Source organism: Siniperca chuatsi, linkage group LG10, assembly GCF_020085105.1.
Source record: "Siniperca chuatsi isolate FFG_IHB_CAS linkage group LG10, ASM2008510v1, whole genome shotgun sequence".
NCBI lineage: Eukaryota > Metazoa > Chordata > Actinopteri > Centrarchiformes > Sinipercidae > Siniperca > Siniperca chuatsi.
The window spans coordinates 17,416,891-17,444,676 of NC_058051.1; the positions used below are offsets into that span (position 1 = coordinate 17,416,891).

The 27,786-nt window shown below is 38.8% G+C and overlaps 2 protein-coding genes across 2 annotated transcripts; both read right to left on the reverse strand.

The window, feature by feature from the left end:
* Window positions 1-53: 53 nt before the first annotated feature.
* LOC122882400 (putative helicase mov-10-B.2) lies at window positions 54-11,277 on the reverse strand. The gene is made up of 23 exons (XM_044209729.1): window positions 10,238-11,277; window positions 10,025-10,127; window positions 8,786-8,955; window positions 8,142-8,235; window positions 7,651-7,792; window positions 7,291-7,543; window positions 7,072-7,185; window positions 6,273-6,453; window positions 5,810-5,952; window positions 5,524-5,700; window positions 4,848-4,960; window positions 4,557-4,753; window positions 4,165-4,262; window positions 3,844-3,941; window positions 3,655-3,753; window positions 3,399-3,501; window positions 3,179-3,296; window positions 2,051-2,242; window positions 1,859-1,930; window positions 1,650-1,775; window positions 1,485-1,573; window positions 1,252-1,364; window positions 54-1,145 (listed from the first exon to the last, which is right to left on the reverse strand). The coding sequence occupies exons 1-23, from the start codon at window positions 10,369-10,371 to the stop codon at window positions 1,084-1,086; spliced, it is 2,991 nt and encodes a 996-aa protein (XP_044065664.1). The 5' UTR covers window positions 10,372-11,277; the 3' UTR covers window positions 54-1,083.
* A 1,757-nt stretch (window positions 11,278-13,034) lies between these two features.
* On the reverse strand, window positions 13,035-26,528 carry LOC122882403 (putative helicase mov-10-B.1). The gene is made up of 22 exons (XM_044209733.1): window positions 26,378-26,528; window positions 23,355-23,566; window positions 22,294-22,387; window positions 21,715-21,862; window positions 20,832-21,054; window positions 20,405-20,491; window positions 18,898-19,060; window positions 18,612-18,763; window positions 17,727-17,894; window positions 17,418-17,524; window positions 17,123-17,322; window positions 16,540-16,643; window positions 15,666-15,763; window positions 15,481-15,579; window positions 15,104-15,209; window positions 14,827-14,944; window positions 14,558-14,749; window positions 14,045-14,113; window positions 13,822-13,947; window positions 13,499-13,587; window positions 13,284-13,388; window positions 13,035-13,158 (listed from the first exon to the last, which is right to left on the reverse strand). Exons 2-22 carry the CDS (start codon window positions 23,513-23,515, stop codon window positions 13,149-13,151), a joined length of 2,619 nt encoding a protein of 872 aa, XP_044065668.1. The 5' UTR covers window positions 23,516-23,566; window positions 26,378-26,528; the 3' UTR covers window positions 13,035-13,148.
* Between the last annotated feature and the right edge of the window lie 1,258 nt (window positions 26,529-27,786).

Sequence of the window (27,786 nt, forward strand, 5' to 3'; positions counted from 1 at the left end):
TTTTTTTTTTTCCAAACTGACAGTGACTTTTTTTGCAAAACCAAAACACAAAGTCTTGCAAATGCCTTTAATTTTTTTTATAAATGCATTTACATTCTGTGGTTTGTATAACTTTCCCATTAGCAAAATGACTATTAATTATACAAATCACATGCAATGACTGTCATTTTAAAAGTATACAATGGTGTCTTGGATTTATATTTTTCCAGTGAGTCAGCAATTATATTACATAGATTTCCATATGGCATGAAAAACTAACTATTATTTTGCCATTCAACAGTAAATCCCAAGCCCACAAATCAAATAAAACCAAACAAATTATCCAAACTATTTCCAACTTTGGTTTGGATGATATAATACAAGTTTGGACAGTGCACTTTCATTTTTTAAGACAGTTCAAAATAGACCATAAACATATTTAATTTGGTTAATATCAATAAAAATTTCTGTAATGAATAATAGTGATTTAAAAATAGATTGGACACTTCACACATGGGCGAATCCCTGCCGTACAGTTGGTTCAATGAATTGACAAATCGTCCTAAAACTACTTGATTCTAAAAGAGCAGTGATGATTGAGCAAAGTAGAAAACTGTCAATTAAATAAGAAACCTGAAACTCACATTTTTGGTTGGTAAAATTCATTTTAAAAGAACAATATAAATTAATTTAAAATTCAAGATTCAAGTCTCCAAAGCATTTGCTTTTAATTTTACTGGGTAAAATAAGTGTTTGCAGCTGTTTCAATTGAAACTGTTTGAAAGTGGTGTTAGTGCAGTCCACTGAGGTAGCCGAAGACAGTCAGTCTGCTCTAAACATAATTCTGCTCCCCGTCCTTTGGTCTTTGGTCAAGTTCATATAGCTGACATTACAGAGATATTTTGGAATGTTTTTGTCTTGTGAATACTGGCTGTGTGGCGTACCTTTAATGTGAAAAGGTGCCATTAAGCCCTTTTTGGTGAATTTGAGTAGAAATTAAGAAACCTTGTTATTAACATGTTGATTCAAGCATCTGGTGAAGAGATGTAACTGACTGAAATTAATTTAAGTGCTCAGGATGGACGATTGGCGTCTCCGTTCCCCTCACAGGTCGTTCCTCCACTCAGGGTCCAGTTGCTGCTGAACGACACTCTCTGCGGTTTCCACTGGAAAGACAAGATTCACAGAAAGCAAGGTGGACAATTTTAACATCAATTCAAAATGTTCATTTTGAGGGGGATACTAATGAAAACAAAGATACGTGTCTGTCACCTTGAGCCTCAATGTTGATGTAGAGGGCAGAGAGTCTCATCACCACGTCCTCGTCTTCCTCTGCCTGGACAAAACCAGTGTAGCCTCCTTCATCTCGACAGTACTGGATGAACCTGCAGGCGAGCAAGGAGGGAGAGAATAACAACAAAGTTAACACGAACTGATCGCTTCAATTTAAATGTTAATATGTGTATGCTGACAGCAGAGACCAGGAGTAACCATGTGACACGTACCGGGCCCAGGTAGGATCTGTGTTCAGCACTCTGGGGTTTCCCACCACAATCAGCAGGGCTTTAGCTCGAGTCACAGCCACGTTGAACCTCTGGATGAAAAAGAGTGTGTCAGAATGATTTTGTGGGTACATACGCAGTGTACGCGCACGTGCTTGTGTTGCATACCTTCTCATTCTTGACAAAGCCGAGGTTGAACTGTTTGTCTATCTCTACGTAACTGGGGCTGCTCCGAACTGTAGACACCATGATCACTTTTCTCTCCTGACCTTGGAACTCCTCCACCGAACCAACCTGATACACAGATGTATATATACACTTAAGGCATTGCCTCTGCTGTGTGTTTCACATTCCTTAAATGTGAAATATTTTGTTACCTTGAGGGCGTTCATGTCCTTAAATTTAAGGTCTTTCTCAACTGTATTCAGGGCCTTACGGATTTTCTGCACCTGTGTGACACCCAGAAAAAACAGCATAACATAAGTAATTGTACTTGGACCAAAGTAATCTGCAACAACAATAAGCTACACTGTTGTGTTATGAGTGTGTTGAATTTAATTTATTCAGACCTGTTTCCTGTAGGGGGCGATGATGCCTATGTCTCTGGGTGAGATGGTGGACAGGCCCTTCTTGCCATGTGTTTGCAACAGTTTCTTCACGTAATCCATCAGCACCTCCACCTCTGTTATGTTGAAGAATGAAGGACTGCTGGCCTCGCGGTCGTCAATACCGGTCACGCCATGGAAGATCACCGGGAAGTCCTGAGAGATATGTGAGACATGTTATATCTTATAATATAAATATTAAAGAAAATGTAAAAAATGCTGCATGGGTATTGATTAGCGTGGATAGATACAGAGTCAGTTATAGAGCTGTTTTCTTCTTCTTTGTATGTTTGTAGAAGTGCCGGCAAGTGAGTATGAAATTATTTCCTGTTTTGCAGAAATTACACTTGACATGTCACTTGCCATCCTCAATGATGAAATGCAACTCAATCAGACGTTTCTGTGTCATTCACAATGAACACAGTATTTCATAGTTAGAAAATGTTAATTTTGATATTCATTAGTAAAATCCATTAAATTAATTAAGATGTTAAATGTATTGTATCGTATTGATAGAGGATGAAAATCCTCTATCGAAAAGGAGAAAAGTGCACCTGAAAGAGTTTTGTTAGTATTATTTAGAATAAATATTTTCCTTATCAATTAGTCTGCCAATTGTTTTCACCATTAATCGTTTTGTCTATGACATGACAAAAAATAGTAGAAAAAATGCCCATCATAATTTCTCGGAACACAAGTTGTCGTCTTCAAATTGCTTGTTTTTTCCAACTGACAGTCTAAAACCCAAAGATATTCAATTTATAATGACATACAACTCACTTTGGAGATGCTGGAATCAGCAAATGTTTGGCATATTTGCTTAAAAAATGACTGAAACGATTAATTGATTATCAAAATAGCTGGCAATTCATTTTCATGTCAATCAACTAATAGACTACTTATTGTTTCAGCTCTAGAATGAGAATGAAATGACTACATTATATTTTGAATAACAAAGATAGGACTTATGTAAGATATATACGTTTAAGTCTTGAGGTGCAGGCGTATTTGTAACTTTTCATGCTTTGACTTCTAAATGATCAGTTTGCACATTTACTGTACAGTATGTGTGTTCTAAAGAAAAATCATTACCTTCTTCGGGAGGTATTCCCATCTGCAGTAGGAGTTGCGTAAAATTTCATCCGCGCTAACCTGCAGCTCTCCGTCATAGAAGAGCTCGTTGGGAATCTTCAGAATGGCGGGATGGGACCTGAAAAGGGACAAACAAAAATAAAAATAGATTACAAGATGTGGGAAATCAAACACATCATTTCTGTCAAGGAGTGACCTATAACCATCTCTACTACCACACCTGTAGTTGTGCAGCAGTTTGGTGACAAAGCGATTGTCGAACACGCCCTCGTCCTTCTGGTACAGAGAGAAATCATTCATCATGCGCTCCAAGAGGGACACTCCTGCAGATAGCAGAGCCTTTTAACTCCAGACACTCAAGAAATACACACACAAGTAGAGCAAGACTATGCTGTCAAGTTAAAGTCTGTGTGTATTGCAGAACTATGTATCCTCATTTATCCGAACAGTGTATGTGTGAGTATGTCTGTATTTACCCATGCCGTATTTCAGCGCAAAAGGGGATCTGAGAATGGGTCCGAGCTGCTTGGGGTCTCCAGCCAGAATAACCTGACCAGACTCTGCCTGGAGCAGCCCTTTGTTTCCACGGATAACAAAAATCAACCAACACATAAAACAAGTTCAATACAATTACAGAAAACACAGTGCTGTTTGTTTTCTTTTACCTGCCAGTGGGACTAAACATTCTGTCTCCACGGCGTGTCCTGCCTCGTCCACAAACACGTGAGTGAAATGACCCGCAGGGATGTTTCCTGTGACCAGCCTGCAGAGATCAGAGAGTACATACAGGATAGCAAAGAAGAAGTTCATCTGTAGAGTTGACTGTGAATGTTTGTTTGACTGTTGAATATTTTCGATATAGAATATATACACAGAATATAGAATATAAACAGGATGTGAATAATGTGGTATGCAACAGTGAAATGCAACTTTTTTTATAGTGTCATGCAGGTGAGCAAACTGTACTGTCAAGAGTTATTCACTACCTTCCAGCGGTTAACAGGGTGGTGACCATGATCCTATACTCCATCAGCTTCTCTTTAGCTGGAAAAACGTAACACTCCCCTACCAGGTTAGAGCATGCCTGTGAAGGTTCCACATTGTCCATGTACACAAACCTCAGTGAGGCTAGAAAAACACTGAATACAACAGTATAAAACAAGTAAAGCAGCAGTATTGCAGTAAGAAAGCGAGTGAATGGTCCTGATTCATTGTGTCATCTACAGACATTGCTATGCATCATAAAGTCCACTAGGGGGTAGATGATCTGACTGTGACCAACTGAATGAGTGTATGAATGAATGCCAGTTACTTTCTGCATCAAAGAAAAGCTTCACATCTAAAACAAACATCATGCATCAAAAGCACCGGCACTGACCTTTAATTGTTCAGGGACATATTTTGGGTCCCGGCTGCTGGCGTACATGCGGTACACTTTATGCTCATCCACGTGGTCCAGAATCTTCCTGCAGAGCAGATCAGCAGCACTGTTGGATGGAGCGCAGGCCAAAATGTGGCAGAAGGCCTGGGTCTTCTCTATCTGCTTGATGGCCTCCACCAGAGTCACAGTTTTGCCTAAACAGACAAAGAACCATCAGAATAAAGTCAAGTATGTTGAATTTCTGGTTTTGTGAGCGAAGACGAAGTAATATGCTGGTACTTGCCGTACCTGTTCCAGGTGGGCCAAACACCAGGTAGGGGGCAGGTTTGGATGAGCCAGCTACAATGTGTTGTACAGCCTGATATTGCTCTGGGTTTTTCTCCAGCTTTGAGTCCAACAGCCTATCGACAGGAAGATAAAGGAACAGAAGCATGATGTCAGAGCTGAGTAACAGGTAGAGAGAGTCAGCAGTTCTGTTTACATGCACAGCGAATCACATACTCTCGTCAGGTAACACAACACCAGCCCACGCTGGTTTTGGGCCAGCGCTGTTAGAATAACATGGTTTATCTTGAAATGAGACTATGAAAAAACATCTCCATTAATACGATATTTAATGGCATTCTTTAGTTTTGATTGAACATAAACCAGATAACTAGGAAGCGAACAGTATTTTCTGCTATCAATATTGGGATTTTGAGGGACGTTTCTGCATTTTTTCTTTCCCATTTCAAATCCGCCTCCCAACATGAGTTGGATCAACCTTCTCTGCATAGACCTGCAGAAGACGTTTACATGTATTTTCGGAGAACCATAATTCCAGCCTTAGTTGACTAGTGTGATCATATGTGCAGCTCAGTCGTTTATATAATTCATACATTTGTAAAGGGAGGGACACTATAGCCAGCTAACACATTGCACTTTATACAATGATATATATAGTCTACATACTAGTATGTCTAACCTGAGTTTGGGAAGCTCAGTTTGCTGAGAGGGGAAGGCGGGTGCAGCAGGGAACAACACCTCTCCCAGTCTGTATGTGGCTGCCAGCTCTGCTGCTCTGTGCTGAACGCGTATAGTCAGGCGGTTGACAGTGAACTCAATATTGAACTTCATGTTATCTACAAAGCGATCCAGCAATCTGCAAACAAATTCACAGACAAACTGTGTGAGTCAAGCAAACAAGCAAACGTGTTAAATATGAGTCAAAGAAATCAATATTTTTATTTCTTAATATGTCTTGATCTTACTCTGAGCCGAAGCCGAGTTTGACTCTGTCCAGCTGCACACTGTGGACGTAGCCGCGGTACTTCACCCCTGTTTCTCCTGCAGGGTACGCCAGCAGCGCATCCCCTCGTAGCACAGACGGGCGATTCTCAGACACACCAGGTACCTGGCAGGTGAATATGTTGCAGTGTTAATTAAAATAACTTAAAATATACATACATATATATGTATATTAGACATTGTCTTTTTGCTTTCCTATAATTTTTCCATCACAACCTGGTGTCCGGAATGCATGATTACACTTGAGCCAGTGTACTGGTATGCTAAAAATAATCTTTTTTCAGATTTATGTCTGATGCACATCCCTGAAACTACGTAAAGGAGACCCGAGCCAGTAGAGCTAAATTACTCCAAAAAAAATCTAAGTGAGCGAGGGAAGTGCAGGAATGAGTGATTTTGTGAGTGAATGAACGAGCACGTATTAACCTCCAGAACGAGAAGTTTGTTGTTGACTTTGTCTCTGAGCATGACGGCCTGTTCTCTGTCATTGTTGGGGATGTTGTATCTCTTGATGTCCACCTCCATCTGTTGCTCCTCCAGATACAGCAGCAGCTGAAACTTCTCGGAGTAGTTCTCCCAGCTCAGGGGACTTTCCAGCAAGGCTCTTCTAAACAGACCAAAGGAAAAGAAACTAATTGTATGGCGGTGTATATTTTGTATAAGAGAAGCTGGGTTGTTTTATATCATTAATATTTTTGGCCTGTGTTCACATCAACCCTTTCTCCAAGAAATTAAATTTATATATTGCTAAATTGTTTTCCCAATTATGTTGTGCTGTCAAAAGTAATCACTGCCTGGATTATGTTGAGGGGCAACTTTTTTTTGTGAATGAAGCACTACATTTGTTTACCACAAAATGTTTAATAAAGCTGTTGTCACTACAAGCGGATATTGTATTGCAAGATCAGATATTTTGGCAGAAAGCAAATATGTCGTCAATGAACATTTTATTTATACGTTCAGTAACATTTTTGTAACTTGCCAGATACGTTAACATTATTTCCTCATTATGTTAATAGAAAACGTAATCCTGCCGGCATTACATTTCCCTAAAAATGTATTTGCTGTTGCAAATTAGTTGTATATAAACATAATTTCTACTGGCTACACTGTGACATGCAAAACACATCGGTGAGGTTAGGCTTTCCATAGTCATTACACCAGTGTTATCCTTTAACTACTGATCAATGGCTGGAAATTACGTCAAAAACAGAACTGACTTTACCTTGTATCGGAGAAGAAAGTAAACTGCTTCAGTGACTTGATGAGCTGGTTCATATATGCTGGTATTCGATACTGTTTTAGCTCGACCACATTTTTTAGCTGCAGCACTGACAGCCTGGTAAGAGTAGACAAAATGGAAAAGTTTGGATACATCACTAGAAGACATACATACATATACATTTTCTGTATATTTAACAGTGTGTTGAGTGAATGGTGATACCCTTCAGGTCGCTGTCCATCCACAATCGTGTAATCAACTTCAGGGGTCCAGGCAGGGAGGGAGCGAGGTTTGTAGGGCGCTATAGGTGCCAGCTCCAGTCCTAAGGCAGTTATACACTGAGCCTCAATGAAGCGCACAATGTGGAACGCAGTGGAGGAGGTCTCCAGGTCTGGTTTGAATTCAAAGGCCAGTGTAGCTGGATAGAAACCAACCAAACTGCAGCAGAAGTGAACCTGGATTTCATAGCTGTCACCTGAGAACAGATAACAGGTAATCATGTTTTATTGTATTCCTAGTGGTTTAGTGTGTCAATAAATTCTCAGTCAGGTGAGCAAAATATGATGATGATATTTACATTACCTGGTTGTAGATACAAAGGGTTTGTCTTGGTCACTTTGTGCTCATCTATCAGAGTGAAGTACCTGAGCCAGTGCAGTGGGGTGTAGTAGGTGAAATACACAGGCTCTGTTGAGGTGTTTTCCACTTTCAGATTTACCACGCACTGTTTCAAAAAGAAAAAGGAAAAACATAGCTTCACATTTGTACCACAGCCAACAATGGTTCAATACTTTACGTTTTTATTGCTTTGTTTTAATTTATTGTTTTTATGTCTAAACCCTTAACCCTTTTGTCCTATTATTGTTTTTATTGTTTTGTTTTTTTTCTCCCTGTTTTCATGTATTGCAGTATGGCCCTATATATAAATGGCAATATATATTTCGTTCTTGCTTTTTGCAGAAGCTGTAAGGAGAGGAATGACAATAAACTAAACTAACTAACTAACCAACAATGGGTTAATGTAATTCAGCAGGTGATCATCAGAGAACGCTGCAGTTTCATAAGATTATTACCTCACACTCTTCCACTCGCAAGCAAAGTTTCCCGTTCTCAAACGGACGGTCGGAGGTGATGCTGATACCATGTTTGTCAGAGATGAACTGAGCCCTGTGGGTGCAAAAAGAGCAAAGGTTATGATACTGTATCAAAGGCAGCCAAGTGGTGTGTGACTATTAAGATCACTATTAAATCTCAGAGCCAGATTTCAAATGTACAAATATGTATATTCTTGTTTTGTAGCTGCATGGAAAAATAATATGGGCAGAAGAGAAGGAGGGCTGTAGTGAATGCAAGGCCAGTGACAGAAGTTAATGACAGTAGAGCTTTTGATGAGAAGCTGTATAATTCACAACTTTGTGAACTGCTGTTGTTATTGCGCTAACCATACTAGCTTCTGTAGTTTATGCTTACAACCCTACTCACACTATTTCCTGTCTCGTCTGCCTTTTGCCACACCACACGAGTACATTTCCAGAAATCATGACCCGGTTACTCAAGATAAACAGACCTTGTTGTGAGCAGTTTCATGTAGCCATGTGGCCCTGGACTCCAAAGATGACCCTCGTCACTACTCATGTAGTGACAAGCAGAGGTAAAAACAAACATTCTCATAGAAAAGAATTTTGGGAGCATGATAATCAAAAAAGGACTCTGTCACCTGTCTGTGTTCAGTCTCTTCATCAGAAGACTGGCCAGTTTCCTCCGGGCTCGAACTCCCGTCTCTGCTTCATCTCCGGAGGTGAAGGTCTGCGCTGTCCCGGGACTGGCCGCTCCACTCTGGAGACAGCTCCTGTGTGAATGCCACTGGTCCAGAAAAAGAGCTGTTACCTGTGCAGAGGATCACTTCATGTCAATTTTGTCTTGGGATGGAAAATTCCACTATCAAGTAGCTGAGTAGTAGCTGGACATAATGGTATTATTTAAAGGTATCTAATCTGCATATAAATATAACTGCAAGCTTTGTCTTAAGACATTCAAAAGGGCTTTTTCTCTGACTGGAAGTTTTGTTTCTGAGAAAGTGACACCAACCTGTCCTTACCCAAACAGTGATTTTGCTTTTGAATTGACACATTGCGGTTGTCGGTTTAAAACATTAAATCTCTGAAAATGTTTAAAGCCCCTGAAAACTCGGCTCCAAATCTTTAACATTTTTCCATAACATTAAATAATTATTAAATAAATAACCGATCCACCAGAATAATGTTGTTTTGGAACGCAGATTTTTTTTTAAAAAGAGATAGATTTGTGCTTTACATTGTAGCATCCTGTGGTGCAAAGTGACATCACTGTTGTGATTACCAGTCCAGCAGGCTCCTCACCACACCTTCCAGTTATTTATAGTGGTCAGATGTTTAATAGACTTTGACCCATAATTCTGAGCAAATAGACTCCAAGATTAAATTTGTAAATGACAGTTTTAAATAGTCGGGGTGGCCTACAGTAATTGTTTGCCTCTGATTCACAACAGGTAATTTAACTTGTACTTAAGTTTTTTTTAAATCCCATTGAAATATTGCATATATGCTGTATCTGACGATTGTACCCCTAAAGAACCAAGTTATGTCAAACAAGCAAAAAAGCCAGAAAATAAAAAGATGAGTTTTTAATATCCACTTAGCTAGAAAACTAGTATTGCTGGAGTAGTGACTTTAAATAAAAGGGAGAAAACTAATATTCATAATTATTATTAGCCATAATTGTTGTGAAAAAAGACATGTCATCAAGGGGAAACTACAGTGTACCATTACGGTGACACTGATCTCGATAAAACAGTTGATGAAACACTAACTCTGCATTATCACTTTTCAAAAGCTAGCCTATACTCTAAATGCGGTTACTGTTGCATAAAATTGAATACTAGGCTTAGGTGCCTAAAATATAACATGGAAGTGCATACCGTGGAGTTGAAGCGAATTTTGTCTCTTCGTCTTGTTATTTTGTTGGACACTTTCAGGGCATAAAGGACTGAACCGAAGTTAGGATCTTTGGTAACTGCATTTCTAAAATGAACACAAAAACATTTAATTTCGGAAACATTTATGAAACTGTCATACATAGGCTGCATACATACAGATCTCCTATAATATCCCCATAATGAAGAACAACTCACCTGCTCCTAAACTCAGTGTTGTAAATGTCTCTTAATTCAATTCTGTCTGTGATGGATGCTCGATCAGTCTCCTTCAGAAACTCAAAGAACTCGAGTCCAATCTGGCATCGTAAAGATAACTTCATATTAACCATGATCAAAGATTGATGTGATCGAATTTATCCAAACAAGAAAATGTCCGGGTCGAATACGGATATATCAACAACAGACGGGTTATATTTGTAGCTCAGAGGAAATCCCGGGGACTGCGGTTCCGTTTCCCTTCCCGGACAGTCCACACGGGCGGCGTCTCTCTGTTTCTCACGATACGGAGCTGCAATAGGAGTAGATCGAGCTCGGGTATTTAAAGCAAGTGCACCCACACAGCCTGCCTGTCCGCAGAAACGAAACTTAACGAGTTGGAACCGTGTGGCCGACAGAGCAAAACGAAACTGCAAACAAATTAGATAAAACAGAGCTATCAATATATTTCATTTGGATGAGTCAGTCAGTGAACAGATCAGCAATAACAACTTCTAGTTTTTTCAGCCTGTAGGCCTACGGGGTTTCCCCCAGCAAAGTTGTTAGCCTCGGAGACACGTATCTTTTGATGGGAACTGGGGGACCCGGAGCCCAGGCGTTAAGGTAGGGCCCTATAGTTTCTGTGAGAACAGAATCACGGAATTGATAATTTAAATATATAAAGCTATAATTCAGATTGCATAGGGCCCTACATTAAGTCAGTGCTAAAAGCTGACTGGAGATTTGAAAATATGACTACGTAATGTGTTGTTTAAATAGCCAAGCCATTTATTCAACACACATTTTTAAAAATCAACAACTATAGCAGAGTCTTCCAAAAAAACTGACAATGTGCAGTCTTGGAATGCTGTGTTTTCAACGACAACATAAGAAATTAAATTAAAATAGCCCAATTAATATCAAAGTTTTTGCACTCTACAAAAATTTGAAAAAAGTCCTTGGTTACTGATTCCCACAGCCTTGCAATGCTGGGCACATTTCAACAACAACAAAATCAATTAAAATAAATAATAAAAGTTTTTGCACTCTACAAAAACCAACGTGTGTTCATGTCCTGATTGGCTACTATACTATATACTATACTACTATATAGGCCCGTGGAAAAATCGGCGCTTGGTGCATTCCATTTATGATAATCAAGTCCTCTTTTTCAAGAGCGCTGGAGTAAAAAAAAAAAAGACTGTGTAGGTGAAAGCAAGCAAAGTAGTATTGCTACCATGAACGATTTAAGGAATCTATTAAAAACAGCTGCAGGCCAAAAACAAAACATGTGGATATAGCCTATTTTAAAATAAAAATATTCAGGGCTTCAGCCAGTTGAACCAAGGACACCAGATGTGTTGTTTATATTGTAAACAAAGTAGCCTACTACAAAGAAAAACTAGGGGGGATTTGAAAAGTTTGCTCTTGTTTGAGAAAGAGAGAAAGACACAGACATACTAACAAACCGAATATGTGGGATTCTTTCTGTCATGTCACAGACCATATCCTTTGGAAATCTGTATTTCTGGTGTTCTTAATGCTCATGGCTTTTACATCTTTAAGAGCAAAATCACCCACAATCAGAGTTTTAAGGCCCAGTCATTAGCTTTTTTTCTGTAAAAACATTTCTCAGTCCTTACACTGCTGTGTGAGGATGAGAGGTTATCCAGGTCACCTGATGGAGGACCAGGGTCCAGCAGCAGCGGTGCAAATCTCTTTTCAAGTTGTACACTTGGTTGTCGGGTTGTTTGTTGCTATTTCCCCTTTTCATGGCTGTGTCCTACTGAGCACAGGGGTTGATGAGGCGCTCTGACTGGATGGTAATGCAGGCCAGCCAGTAGTGTCGCAAATCTCAGGGCACTGGGCTCTGGCTATCACTCGTCCTCCCATTTCCCAGGAAAATGATTTATTCTTAGGGTTTGCACCAAGAGAGTTACAGAGAAGACTAATACTTGCAGATTTATTATCTGACAGGCAAGCCCCCGTTTCTTAGTAGGCTCATAATTACAGGGTCATCAGCAGACTTAAGCTCATACTGCTCATCGTGATTATTCCAGCAATTATTTGGGTATAAAACAGATAAAAGTGGGAAATACCATATCCCTGCATGGAGCTGATAAAAAGATGAGAATTTGTTATACAAATATCTATTGACTCAACTACAGTTTGTAGAGTCATCTCATTGTTTCAGGGAGTAAAATGGCAACTGAAAATGAAACTATCCATTAGACAGTAGTTGACTTGGATTCCTACAGCATTTAGAAGCTTCTTCCCCTCTCATTTCTTGCTCCATGACATTTCTTAGCAAACCATACAGTGAGTTAATGTTTTACTCTGTCAGTTTTCAGCAGGTGTCACTGCTTGTTTCCATAAAAACATAGCTCTTCTCTTTGAAATTGTCTCGGGAAACCTGATAATCAGACTGATATGCATTATTAATTTGAATTTCTGAAAAAATCTTCAGAGGAAGATTTTCAGAGGACTAAAACAGGCTATGGGCTGTTAATAGGCTTAAAATGAGTCTGTATTTCTTGTTGAATCTTGTTCCCTTTAGGTTAGTCTGAACAAAATTAAAGACTTCTACAGCCCAGTTTAAAATAACTCACGAATGATAGATATGAGATACTCACAAAGTCAGTCTAATAGGAAACTTATCACTCTAATTCTATTTATGTACCATTCTAAATGTTTATAGAATTTAAGTAAAATACAATTGTATAACAAATTAAATGCTTTTAGACAGGCAGTTCTACTTTGTCCTGAGTGATAAAGACGTTTTTGACTGCACACTTAGTTCTCAGTTTCTCATCCAGTTCTTTATTCTTGCTTTTTTTATGTTAAATACTGGAGCCAAAGATGAGTGTGCGAGGTCTGTTGGTTCCATCAACAGGGGTTCAGCTGTTGCTGATCACTCTCCACTGTGGGGTGTAAATCAAAGGTGGAAAAAGAACCCAAACATCCCTTAGTCGTCAAGACAATTTTCAGACAAAGGAAAGACATACAGTTCGAAGTGTGTGTCAGTATGTGTGAATGTGCATATTACTAGAGGCTCGGTGAGTGTCCATTAGTCAGTGTATCTTCCTCTTCCTCTGCATCAGAGACTGTAATGCCACGGTAACCCCCTTCTTTGGAGCAGTAATGGATAAATCTAAAAAGAAAGGTCAGTGTATGAGGCATTTAGGTAGGTACATATGTATTTGTCCAACACATCCTTCTCCACTGAAAGAGAATTAGACTGATGAGGACTTATCGCCTTACTTGTTCCAGACGTGGTCAGTTTTCAAAACTCTCGGGTCTCCAACCACAATCAGTAAGGCTCGTGCTCGAGTCATTGCCACGTTGAACCTCTGAGGAGATAGTTTTAGTTAGTGTGCATCTATTAATGACTGTCTGTGAATTGGTCTACCAGTGTTACCATTATTAGTAGTTTCATGGAAATCCATTTCTTCTCATTAATGTGGAGATGTTTTTGCTGCAAGGTGCTCAAAATTCTAAAAGGACCATGTAATTTATTGTGGCGATCTTGCACAAATATTATATGTTGTTCTTAAGTTATTGTGTATTTGTATAATGTTTCTCACCTTCTCATTATCAACAAAGCCTAGAGTGAATTGTTGCTTGTGCGCAGTCAGTTTGGGATTGCTGCGCACTGTAGACACCAGAATCACATTGAACTCTTTACCCTGAAACTGCTCCACTGATCCAACCTATGAAAAATATAAATGCGAGGACTGTTAATGCAGCTCCCAAATCTCTCACAAACATGTTTTGCAACAAACATACAATCATGTTCTATCTCCATACCAAAACGTTTTTCAAGTTTTCCTTCCTGAGATCTTTGTCCATCTGAAGGGCATTCTGGATTTTCTCCACCTGTCGTCATACAAAAATAGGACGATGTTAACAGGGTTACCCTTATCCTTAGATTGCATGGATATTTTTTTATGTGACCTGAATACTGGGCTCCAAGATGACACCCATTCAATCAAATGAGTGTCTCATTAGCATCTCTTTCCCTGGTCCCTTCCTGTTTTTTTAGGCTCTGGTAAAGTCTTACAAATATTACACTATATGTTTTATAATACAAAGAGTAATAATTGATCTTGTTTGCCATTTGAGATGTCCTGTCACTGGTTTTACAAATGTGTTTTTATAATGGCCGTCTATAGGTAAAATGTATTTGGGGCATCAGGGTATTGTTATTTTGTTTTATGGTGCTCGGCCTCTGGGAATAAATGGCAGCAAAACTAATATGCAGTGCCATATCCAGGTCTATTAATATATCCATGGAATGGATTACTATAATAACATACTCACTTGTTTTCTGTATGGGGCAATGATGCCAATTTCTCTTGGTTCAATTTTGGTCACACCCTTTTTGTGAAGATGGTCAACAAGGGATTTTAGGTATTCCTTCAACACTTCCACCTCTGCCATGTTGTAAATAGAGGGACTGTTGGCATCACGTTCATCAGTACCGGCCACTCCATGGAAGATCAAAGGGAAACCCTGAGACACCAAAAAAGAAATGAGAATAGGGGTGGAGAGAAAGAGAGAGAATGTGCGTGTGTGTGTGTCTACATTACTTTCTTGGGCAGGCATTCCCATTTGCAGTATGAACTGCATTTCTCTTTATGAGCAAATGGCTGAAGTTCTCCTTTATAAAAGAGCTCATTGGGAATTTTAAGAATTGCAGGGTGGGACCTAATGAGAATAAAGAGGAAAAGAAGACCATTGAAAACATGTGAACCAGGGACAAGTTTAGACAAAGCATGGCCAAGTGGATGGAGATATCAAAGAGTGGTTTAAAAGTAACATTGTGAGAAGACAATGCAACAAATGTAAGCATCACCACTACCACACCTGTAGTTCCTCAGTAATTTGGTGACAAAGCGGTTGTTGAACCCATATGTCTCATGTGACTTGTAAAGGTTGATGTCCCTCATCAGACGCTCCAACAGGGACACACCTGCACAGAGTAAATGTCTTCAAACTTCCTTAGGTACAGGCAATCATAAACAGCATTCAGACAGAACTTAAGTGAAAGTTGAAGATCTGTTGAGTTAGTAGCTCAACAGATCTTCAACTTTCACTATTTTCAGATTTTGCATTAAATAAACTTTTGATACATCAAACACTCAACATATTACTGAAACTAGAAACTGTTACTAATTGTTTAGAAACTTCACACATCCTAATAGTGATTACCTATATGTTTAAAAGGTATACAAAGTGCTCACCCATGCCATGTTTCTTTGCCATTGTGGATGTGATGATGGGGCCTAACTGTTTAGGGTCTCCAGCCAGCACTACCTGGCATCTCTGCGGTTTCAGTAAACCTGTGGAGCAAACACAGAAACATTAAGGCCACACACTATACAGAATATCAAATACTGTATGTTAAACAAGCAAACTTGTTTATCACCTGCTATAGGGATGAGACACTCTGTTTCTGCAGCCTGACCTGCCTCATCCACAAAGATGTAAGTGTAATGATCAGGAGGAATCCCTCCTGTTACTAGCCTGAAGAGAGAGAGAGAGAGAGACAGAGAGCTTAATATTTAGACAACAACAATTGCTTTTTGACATGAAGGTTCAGTAACTTTCTTGCATTGAAGACAGTTGGAACTTGTACTTACTTATTGTCACAAATTGAATTAATGTAATGTAAGGGTGTCTGTTAGCATAAAAAATCCAAAGTACTTGCACTAGTAAAGTAATTGCACTAGAGGAGATTTTGAGTGTCCATGTTGCTGTGAATCTCCCAGACGTTGGTATTTATAACTGAGTGTAAAATAGGGAATCACATGTTCACATGAAACAGGTTTGCACAGTAAACATTTACTTCACATACTCAAAGACAGTTGCATTAACTTAATCATTTTACTTCAAGTTGATCTGAAGATGTAATTTAGAAAACATTTAATGTATAAAAATTACACTCAACACAATGCTAAAATTAAACCTTTCTGCCATTATGTTGGCTATAGCTCAGTGTCTCCTTGTGTTAGCCAGGAGGATGATACAAGGAACACTAAGGCACACTATTAAGCCAGCATGCACATGACCACAACTGGCACACCTAAATGAAATGTAGCCATTAATTATTTAATTAATTCATTATTAATTATCAGTTACAGTTACTGTGCTTTTCCTGCTGTGACATGTCAATATAGAAAAATCCTTATTGGCTATTTAAATAGAATTATAACAAATGTAAAAAAGTATTTTAGTTGTAAATTGAACAGTATTATGGAAATTCAAATTCAAATAGTAATTCATTGCATTAGCTACTGTACCTTCCCGCAGTTAGCAGGCTGGTGACCATGATCTTATACTTCATCAGCTCCTCTTTAGGGGGAATCATAAGCGTGTTTGTGTCGCAGTTCAGGTTACAGGAAAACTATAGAAACACACAGAGCACATACATATGTACATATACACACAAACACACATACAGTATTACAGTAGTACACATAGATATGCAGAGGCCAGAATTACGATTGATAGCACTAAAATTAGACTAAATAATATCAAATTCACAATTAAACATCTTGCTCCCCTAATTTGATTGATTCCCTGCTGAGACATAGATGTTGGGGCAGGACATAACATAGTCAGGATTTACTTAAAAAGTTAAAACAATAGGATATCAGAGAGTGAAAGATGTTATTTGATGGAGTTGAAGCAGCAGAACTCTTCATGAATCTATTATGTACAGTATCTATGGTATGTCTTCGTGGATCTTCATGAGCAATCACTGTTTGAAACTGTGGTACATGTGACTTCTTGCCAAATATTTGTGTTGTCTTTGTGCTAATGTCTAGGTTTGTTTATTTTTGAGGAATTGAGTCAAGAAAAGAAAGAAAAAAGAATCCAGACCTTTCTATTTTTGGGAATATTTCTCACAGGCCAGCTTAGGGCGTACAAGCGATACACCTTGCGCTTGTTCATCTTTCCTTGCAGAATCTTCTCACAGAGAAGATCAGTCGCACTATTGGAAGGAGCGCAAGCCAGGATGTTGCATGAGGCCTGCGTTTTCATTATCTGCTTGATGGCTTCCACCAAAGTCACTGTTTTGCCTGACCAATACATGTAAAAATACATTATTCTAAATGTAAATAAAATGAATACTTAAGCATCTGGGGACATTCACACACACATACATGTAAAGTACCTGTGCCAGGTGGACCAAATACCAGGTAAGGAGCAGGTTTTGCAGTGCCAGCTACAATGTGTTGAATGGCCATAAGCTGCTCTGGGTTGCTCTCAAGCTCTAACAACCTAATGACAGAGAGACACGGATGAAATCAGAGCTGAGTCACAGTTAAGGGAGTCAGTGTTTACATGCACAGGGAAACTGAATTCTAAGCACAGATGGGACAAAAGGCACACACACTCTGTAAGACAGTACTGAGGTATGACCTTGTCTGTATCACATGTTTTGAATGTTTTTCCTGGATTCTTGACCTTGAGGTAGTCTGACCTGTGTAGACGTGAATGGTGGGAAGAAAGTTGTCCAGTGGGAAACAGCACCTCCTTCAGTCTGTGCTTGTACACCAGCGCTGCTGCTCTATGCTGGATACGCAGGGGAATACGGTTGATAGTGAAGTTAACACTGAACCTCATGCCCTCCTTGAAATGACTCAGGAACCTGCATTCAAATTCACAAGATGTCGTGTGTGGTATGATGGACTGAACAACTTAACAAATTCAATTGGTGAGCATTGTGTAAGAAAAGAAAAGAGAGAGAACTTAAAACAACACTGAAACCAAGAAGCATTTTTAGTGCCCTGCCTATAGTGCTAGAAATAATAAGACAAATACTTCCCCCCCTTTCCTATGATGCCTTTGAAGAGACGTAGTGATCATTGGTGTCGTTGGTATCCGTACCTTCCTTTTCCCTACATCTCCCAGAGTCAAAAACCCAGAGAAAAGGGGTGAACTTATTTCAGTCAAGCCTTAAACTTGTCTCAGGTTAGCCTCTTTTATGCTGGATTTCTCCCTGCTTAATTATTGAACAGTGGTGCAACCCCTGGGACGGAAACAATCTGAAGTTTATCATCGTACTATATTTTATATAGTTGAAAATTAAACTCTATTGTGGCTGTGTTGAAAATACATTATGTCATACTGTATACATTTGGCCAGTTAAGCACTTAGAGCAGCATACTGTTATACAGATCTATCTCATTTATTTGGTTGCTTTTATTCTGCAGCAATACAAAGAAGAGGTGTGCATATAAATTTAAATGAAATGGACAAATACACCAACAACAAAATAATCTCTGTTTCAGAGTTTTAGGGAATTCATAATTTACTGTATTCCCATTTGACCCCTCCTTGTTTTCAGACAATTGGCTGTTCTTACTTTTCGCTGAATTGCAGGTAGACCTGCTCCGCATCCACATGATGGACCCAGCCTTTGTAAATTTTATGTTCAAGAACTCTTGAATGGTCTAAAGGAGTCACTAGCACCTGGTTACTGGACAGTCTCAATGAGTTCTTTGAGACACCTGCAATCTGAGGACACCAAATCTTGTGTTAAACAAAAAAAAGCTTATGTGTAACATTCTGAATTGTTGAGGTGAAAGTTCTAGCCAAAGCACCGGCAGCTGTCAGTCTTTATGTCTTATTGTGTGTGTGAGGCACATCACCTGCAAAATGACAAGGTCTGTGTTGCTTTTGTGTCTGAACATGGGTACAGCATTCTGGATGTATTTTTCAGTCTCTTTCGTCAGATGGAGCTCCTCGAGATGAAGCAGCAAGTGGAACCTCCGGGAGTAGTTCTTCCAGTCCAGAGGTCTCTTCTGCAGGTCCCTAAAGAGATCCCAGTGACAAACTGGATCACTTTTTCAGGTATAGCAGACGTGTGAACATGAGGGCACCGTATTTCCTACCCTAAAAGCATATGGCTCCTTGAGGCATTTTCTTTTGCATTTTACTTACTACAGATCAGCCTAGGCACCTTGAATCTGAAACTTTTTCCATACAGTTTATAATCTTTCACATAGGCTACAAACTAGTACCCTTAAGACAGGGGTTCTCAACCTTTTCTACTTAAAGGCCCACCTATTCATACTTGTAATGGGCAAGGGGCCATTAAAACATAAATGATAATAATAATAATAATAATACAAATTATTTTGGCTAATCTATTCTATTCTAATAATCTAATAAATAAAATATAGGTCCTGGCAGTCAAAGAAGGTTGCCGCAAATGTGCCTGTTCAAAATATTAAAACTAAATCTTTTAAAACAACGTTCATAATAACATACTAACATGTATTTTTTATATATTGAATGAATTGTATTGAATGAACACAGAATCAAAACTAAAATTTGAATTACCTTTTTTTTGTTTATAATTACAAATGAAGTACAGATTATCCAATGATACACGGACCGAACAATTACATTTCCAATGATTAAAACCATTTCGTTATCTTGAGTGTAAGTAGGATTGTTTTATGATCAGTCATTCACATCACGAGTAATTTTGAACAGGCACATTTGCAGAAACCTTCTTTGACTGCCAGGAACTATTTGGCACATGGGCAGAACGGATCGGGCAGACGGTATGGATCAGGTACTGAAATTCGCCACACCATGGCCTACAGGTTAGCTTATCTGTCAACAAATTAAGCGTCTCAAATTGATGACATGAGTCACTAGAGGGCGCTTATGGCCCCTCATGGGCCCCGGCCCAGTAGTTGAGAAAGAATGCCTTAAGATACTGACCTCTCACAATAAAAATAGTTGTGTAGAATAAAAATGCTCATATAGTGAATCACTTCAGTGAGTCATTTAGAGAACTTGATTTTCTTTTTCCAATCACAGCAGTAGTGTGCCATGCTAGTTAGCTTGAGACAAAGTATTTTCACCCACTGCTTATGTAATGTTAACAGCTCTCTGCTCAAGGTGGAGTGAGACTATTTCACAGATGAGTCATTATTCAATGATTCCTTTATTTGAAAGATAAACACATTTTTAAGTAATATATTGACCTGATGTTTTTGGTTATTAATGAAGCTCAATATTTACAATATATGTCATGATGCTGGGTAAACACTTGAAGTGGTTTACCTTAATATAATAAATTAAATACAAATTATGTTCACCTTCTCATTCTGTATGTGTGTGTGTGCACGTGAATATACATACGTGTTGGATTTCCTGAGGTCTTCTATACCGTTGGGCATCGCATAATACTTCAAAGGCACTACAGACTTAAGCAACATCAATTTAACACTGGAGTGGAAAAACACAGGACAGTAATAACTTAGATGACTAATAATACCAGTGACCAATACATGTTGCAATCTGCAGTATGTAAATTGCAATGGGTAACACAGTGTTTTGTGTGAATGGAGAATGTCATTTGGAAACACATTCAACCTTTCAGAATAATTTCTGTAAATTTAATTTCTGTCTGAAAAATGGCATCAGAGAAGGTATTAACCAACAGATTCTCAAATCTGTAATAAATCACAAAAAGTACTATATTGGATGACTTCATGAGTAATGCTGTACAGCATAATCAACACACTAACATAGATAACATGAATTACATGTTATTAACTTGTTATACCTTTCAGTAGGTGTAGACTTCACAGTTTGGCGTTCCCACAATGAGTTTGTGGCTGTGGGGAGGAGCTCTTCACTAAAAGATGTCTGATGAATGACTTCCAAGAGGCGCATAATCTCAAATTTATCTGAGGACTGCTGGTGCGTTTCAAACCTAAAGACCAGTAACTGTTCATAGAAGCCTGGCTGGACAGAGTAGAAATGGACCTTGATTGTATATGCCTCTCCTAGAAACAGCATGGGAGAAAAAGAAGTGAAGAAATGAGGTATTCATATATGCAGTAATGTTACTTTGTGAAACGTGTTGGAGACATTCTAAAAATTTCATTTATTAAAAAATAATACATTTATTATACACCACATGGAATCACAATAACATCACTTTTTCTGACTAACATGTTGGATTCAGTATTTTCAGTATCAGTCACTTAATGTGTTGTAACAGTTGCCTGTGCTGAGTCAACCTAACACATGACTGTCTGGAAGAATTTCCAAAAGTATTATCGGTAACTTGTGGATAGAAAATGACACATGCATTAAATATTCAAAATGGCAAAAAGTACTTCACTATGACCAGTCAGTGAAGCTTCCTGTTTGTTATGACTATAGCTCAAAGTTTGTTGTCTCTCATTCTGTAACAGTTGCTGAATTCCCTTTTTGGTTTCACTAATTCCTCAAGTCAAGGTAGACTATGCACAGTCACTACCTGCACTGTTTGTGTCGTGTGTTCCTTTTCCTTGTGAATCCACAATTAAGAATGGTGTACGTGATATGGGCTATTACTGGAAATTTCTCATTTGTTATGCATATCAATATCCAACAACCACTGAAAACCATATAGACCCTTCTGCAGGTGGCGCAAATGATTGTGTGTGTCTTCTTCATACCTGGTCGAAGAGCGTGTTGCTTGATAGTCTTGATCATGTTTCCATGACAGTCTCTCACAGTGAAAATGTTCTTTACGAGGTCAGAAGCCCAAAAAGTTAAATAAACCGTTTTGACACCAGAGTTCTTCACAGTGAGCTGCACAACTTTCTGTTGGGTAGGAAACATGTTATATGTAAACTGTCAGTATTATCACTGTAGCCATAAGCAAACGCATATCCACACACACACACAAAACTCACACAAAAAGTGCCCTTACTACCCACAATCACCATTGCACGCATTTTCTTGGATGTCATTAAAAGACCCTGCTTTGAGAAATTTACCTAGATAAGAATTAAGACCATAAAAGGTGTATGAGCTCATACAATACAATATGTAATGATATTAAGTCAGTAAGCTCTTGTGTTTGCAATGATACGGCCTAAATGTTGAGCGATATTTTTTTATTAATCTACACTATTTTAGGTTTAACGCAAATGTTTAAAATGATGGCATTATTAGAATTATTAATTAATAATCTCACAGTTTCCTCAGCTTGGTCATTAAAAAGCACAGCTTACTAGTCCTCACAGTCTCACCTTGTTTTCATACACAGTAAGGCAGATCTTCTCTTCCTTTGACACAGGGTCTGAGGTTATGGTGACATCATATTTATTGGAGATTAGCTGAGCCCTGTTATGGTAGACGACAAGTAATACAAGAAGGCTTGTTTGAAGTTATATCATACATAAAGTGGGCTGCCAAACACAGTACAGTACTTTAGAATCAGCAAGCATAGAAGATGAGCAGATGCACAATGAAGGTTGAAAAAGGCAACAATTCAGGACGGCACCTGTTTTCACAGCCCATAACCACATCAGAGGAAGGTCGGTTAGGTTTAAGGGCTTTGCAGTATTTGTGCTTTATGTGTGTCACGGTTGTTATAAAAATCCCAGTTTGGGAGCAGTTACTTAGAGCAGTTACTAAGTTTTTACTGGACACTGGAATCTGAACAAAATAATGTTTTAAAAATTCCTAATTTATGTGGAAAAAACTCATCTCTGCTTTATAACAAGCAATAAAGGTGCTTTCAGACAGTGGAGAAGTTATAAAGAAAAGAAGGGGAAAATAAAGCTTAGCCTGAGTTCAATCAGGAAGACTATGCTACTCAACAGATTTCGCCACGATTTCCATCAGACTCTTCACATTTCTCATCTTTACTGTGCACATGTCAATAAATATTGTTCACTCTCTCCTGATTGAAATGGGCCAACAGGCCACTTGTCTAGATGATTTTTAACTTTTTGATGTAATTTTTACTTGATACTGCAGAACTAAAGATCGTGTTATTTCTATTAGTGATATTTTTCTTGTAACCAACACTATCCTTCATTAGGGCTTAAAAGTTTAGGATAGGGTTAGGAACATTTTTAAAAATTCATGTCACACCAATCAGGTTCCAGCATTTTGATGCTCTGCCTGTGAGAACTTGAAATACATTTAGAAAAAAAGATCATTCAATACATTTTTTTAAATTATTTTTAACTTTAGTCATAGAATATTTTTAAAAGGTCATGACACTTGAATAGTACGGTACCTGTGAATATGAGTAATTTCACTTTTGAATCTGTCTGAGCTTTAGAATTGAAGGTTTTCTTACCTGTATTTCTGAAATAACTTTGCCATTTTCAGACGGGCTTCAATCTTTTGGCGGGCCTGCTGAGCCATCTGTGCTTCAACATCTGATATATTTTGTGGACCAATCAGGTAACCAGATTTTCTTGGTCCTGTATTCTGGACAGACCGTACTGCAGACAACATCTGTGGCTGCTGTCACTGCTGGTGGAATAAGCTCATTTGGTCCTGATGGTACTGAACAAAAGAACCAGAAAGGATCATAAACCCACTGTCTACAGTATGAGTATACTATGAGTTATGATTATAGCAAAATCCCTAAGTCCTATGCATTAGCATTTCATCAGTCATGTGATCCCCTATGTTTTGGTTTTCATGGATGTTTTGGATAGATTAATGTGATTTCAAACCTTCCATCTAAACACCTAGAACTTCTAACCTAGAGCACCCCAAAAAATAAGGCCTGAGCTCACTAATTAACTACTGCAAGCAACAAGCAGTAACTCCTTCCAAAAATACATTTTGTCCAATTATTGCATAGGTTTCTCTGACCCTGCTATCAGTAACTTACACTTAATCCCATGAACAGGTAATACAACATTACTGAACATAATATAATGAAATAGGTTAAAGCATTAGCATTAGCTATATATGCCAGAAGAGTTATGGAATTATTGCAAGTTGTGGTATCAGTAACATAGTATATAATATATAGTACATATAAATAAGCCTAAACATAATATCTTGTTGTATTAATATTATGGACATGGCTGACATAAATACAGTGATAAGATATTTCACTATCAACAATCAATGTCAAGTAGCTTAAAGGGACAGTTCACCTCTTATCCTAGCTCTTACCATTGGGTAATAGCTTAATTTAACTGCCAAGGTGTCGGAGATAGATAGATAGATAGATAGATAGATAGATAGATAGATAGATAGATAGATAGATAGATAGATAGATAGATAGATAGATAGATAGATAGATAGATAGATAGATTATTAGGAACATGACCAACAGTATGTTATAGGCTACTCTGCAGCACATAAATGGACAGCAGACAATCATACATATTATAACGACACAATACACAAATACAGTCAACATATCATCATTGAGTCTGTGGTGGCCAGTGCTATCCTGTATGCAGTTGCATGCTGGGGCAGCAGGTTGAAGGTAGCGGAAGCCAACAGACTCGACAAACTGATCCGTAAGGCCAGTGACATTGTGGGGGGTGGAGCTGGACTCTCTGTCGGTGGTGTCAGAGAGGACAATGCTGGCCAAACTACATGCCATCTTGGACAGTGTCTTCCACCCACTCCATGACGTGCTGGTCAAGCAAAGGAGTACCTTCAGCGGAAGACTCATCCCACCAAAAAGCACCACAGAGCGCCACAGGAAGTCATTCCTGCCTGTGGCCATCAAACTCTTTAACTCCTCCCTCTAAGGGTTAGTCTGTATGACCCTAGGTCACTAAACTGGACATTGATCATTACATCTCTGCCATACTTGAATAATTGTGCAATATTCTGTGTATTACTCCTGTGTGGGGAGCAATTCGGGGATCAATAAAGTATTTCTGATTCTGATTCTGATCACAGAAACATAGTACATATAACCATACAGTAGGTGCATGGTAATGCATGAAGTAGTATGTGAGGAGGGGGCTAGAGGGAGGAGTTCAGAGAGGGAAAACAGCTGTTTGTGAAGAGGTTATGTGTGAAAGCACCTCTGACAATAATATGACAAATCCAAACATAACAGTTCAGCTAAGAACTCTTTCCTTCCCTTCTATTTCTAGTTTGATAACATCTAGTTTGTTTGTTTTCTGGATCCACTGACTTTGAACAATGTGTTTTTCTCCTTCATTTACTTTATATGCAATGTTTATAGATGTAGATGCAACCCTCCAGATTCTCCAAAGTGTCAACCTCCAGATATCATAGCCTAAATCAGGAGGGAACCCTGTCCTCCAGACTACAAATTTCTGCAACAAAATGACTCGAAATTAACAGTTTTCTGGAGGAAGATCCCCAGATACCCTGGTTAGGTTTGGTCTCCTGATTTAGGCTATGATATCTGGAGGTTGGAAAGAATGCTGATCAACCATATTCATTCATCAGTGACCATGATTATTGACTTAGCTTTTCATCTATATATGCTATTAAAGTTGGCTGCTGAACTTTTTTAACAAAATTCCTGAGGCTTGAGGAGTGATGGCGACCCCTGCAGAGGGTAATGTCACAAAAGGCCTACTCATAAAATGCACCGACTTCACTGATACCAAATCTCACTCCAAACAAAACTGAAAACTTGGCAGCCAGGTTAGTCAATCCACAGATCTTGTAAGCAGTTTCATGTAGGAACTATCATTAGAAAGAAAAAAGTTCCCACATGAAACGGCTCACAACAAATCTGTGGATTATCTTGAGTAACTGGGTCATGATTTCTGGAAAAAGACATTGTTGTTGATTTTTTCAAATTTTTTTTTTTTTGCCACTTTGAGCACCACAAGCTGAGTTCTATATAGTCCCATTATATTCAAAAAATGCAGACATCACTACTGCCGATATCTCCAGAACTCGGCAACTCACACCAACACAGTCTAGACGGATAATTAGCACTACAGGCAAAAGGAAAAATATGTATTTTTGATTTTGGGGTGAAGTGTCCCTTTAACGTTATAGTTAACTTAGCTAGCTCGCTAGTTGTTGCTACATGTATCCGCTATGTGGCAGTGAAAGAACAGAAAGAAAGCTAGCGCTAGTTTATAAAGCGGCATTTGAGCATGTTACAAATCAGGCAGCAGTTAAATTTTGCGTCAATTTAATTAATTGGGTGTATCGGTAAGTATAACGCTAACTGCCCAGATTAATCTGTGTTTTATTTTTAACAGTTTAAGTGTAACATTTAACATAGTTAATATTTGTAAATAGATAGCATGTTAACTTTGCTAACTAACGTTAACCCTGAAGCAGCCCTAGGTAACCTTGATCTCGACCACAGCAAATACATCTATTTGGCAAACATATAGCGTAACTTACTTTATAGGCGGACAACATGTAGCAGCATGCGAAACTATCTTGACAAAGTGAATTTAAAGTTGGCGTTAAGGTTTGATTTGAAGATAAACACATTCTCAGTCAAGTGTATCCTAGCAACAGAAAGTGACGCGTGTCCTACGATTAATGTTTAATGTACTTCTCTTCACGTAGTATACCCCGTAGCATTTCCATATACAGTCTATGGTTTGGGGTTAGGATTGAAATTAGTTTATGGTTAGGAGTCGCAGAGCCGACTGGTTGGGGTAAGGTTGAGATTAGTTTGGTGAGGAGAAACACAAATCGATAGGGTAACGTTCTTCAACACAACAACTGGAGTTTTGTGCCAATTGTCGTAGTGGGTGGCCAAATTGTCCCGCGCATGCGTGGGAGAGTTTACCAACGTCAACTAACTACAGTGTCAAGCTTCCAGGTTCTAAATGTGAAGAGGTTACTGGCTACTTCAGAGAGAAAATAATCAACATTAGATCTGGTATCTGCCAGCAGAACAAGCACACTGCACTTTTACCTATAACGTGTAGAGTGATGTCAAGTTGCAACGTTTTGACCTGGTTGATGCTGAAACTCTCAGGAAAATAGTAACAGAACTGATTCCTACCTCCCTTTTAAAACTTTTTTAAATTCTGTATCTGAAGACAACCTTGCCATAGTAAATCACTCCCTACAGCTTGGTGTCTTCCCCACTGATTTTAAAACTGGTTTAGTAAAACCTCTTTTAAAGAAAGGGAACCTGGATATTTTGGAAATTTTATTTATATAGCACCTTTCAAAACCTAGGTTACAATGTGCTTTACAACAGGATAAAAAGTTAAAAGAACACATAAACCAGAATAAGGTACATGACTCAAGCACAAAAACACTTTCTCACAGAGATGGGTCTTCAGCTGTGACTTAAAACATCCAAAGGAGTTTGCTAACCTGACTCCCAGGGGGAGGCTGTTCCACAGCCTGGGACCCAGGACAGCGAACGCACAGTCCCCTCGTGTTTTCAGTCGTGAACGAGGTACAACTAGCAGGCCTTCAGAGGACCTGAGAGTCATTGCACGGGCATAAGGCATTAGTAGCTCACTGATATATTCTGGAGCAAGATTATTCAAAGCCTTATAAATGAGGAGGAAGATCTTGAACTGAATCCTAAATTTAATCGGAAGCCAGTGTAGTGACATCAGAACCGGGGTGATGTGAAAGCGATATGAGGTCTTGGTGAGTAATCTAACTGCAGTTTTGGACTAACTGTAACCGGGCAACTGCATCTTGGTTTAGGCAGGAATACAGAGCATTACAGTATACTAGGCGAGAGGACACAAAAGCATGGATAACCATTTCCAACTGCTGGAAAGATAACAGAGGGCATATTTCTGTAATATTCCTCAGGTGATGGTAACAGGTCT

What these genes read in the sequence shown, in the direction of transcription:
- LOC122882400 (XM_044209729.1), bottom strand. Translation starts at nt 10,371, where the DNA reads ATGGTTAATATGAAGTTATCTTTACGATGCCAGATTGGACTCGAGTTC. An exon ending in AACACTGAGTTTAGGAGCAG is followed by an intron (nt 10,128 to 10,237) that starts GTGAGTTGTTCT and finishes TGTTCATTTTAG; the next exon opens with AAATGCAGTTACCAAAGATC. An exon ending in AAACTCGGCTTCGGCTCAGA is followed by an intron (nt 5,701 to 5,809) that starts GTAAGATCAAGA and finishes ATTTGTTTGCAG; the next exon opens with ATTGCTGGATCGCTTTGTAG.
- LOC122882403 (XM_044209733.1), bottom strand. Translation starts at nt 23,515, where the DNA reads ATGTTGTCTGCAGTACGGTCTGTCCAGAATACAGGACCAAGAAAATCT. An exon ending in ATTTGGTCCACCTGGCACAG is followed by an intron (nt 17,323 to 17,417) that starts GTACTTTACATG and finishes TGTATTGGTCAG; the next exon opens with GCAAAACAGTGACTTTGGTG. An exon ending in TTGCCCCATACAGAAAACAA is followed by an intron (nt 14,114 to 14,557) that starts GTGAGTATGTTA and finishes GTATGACGACAG; the next exon opens with GTGGAGAAAATCCAGAATGC.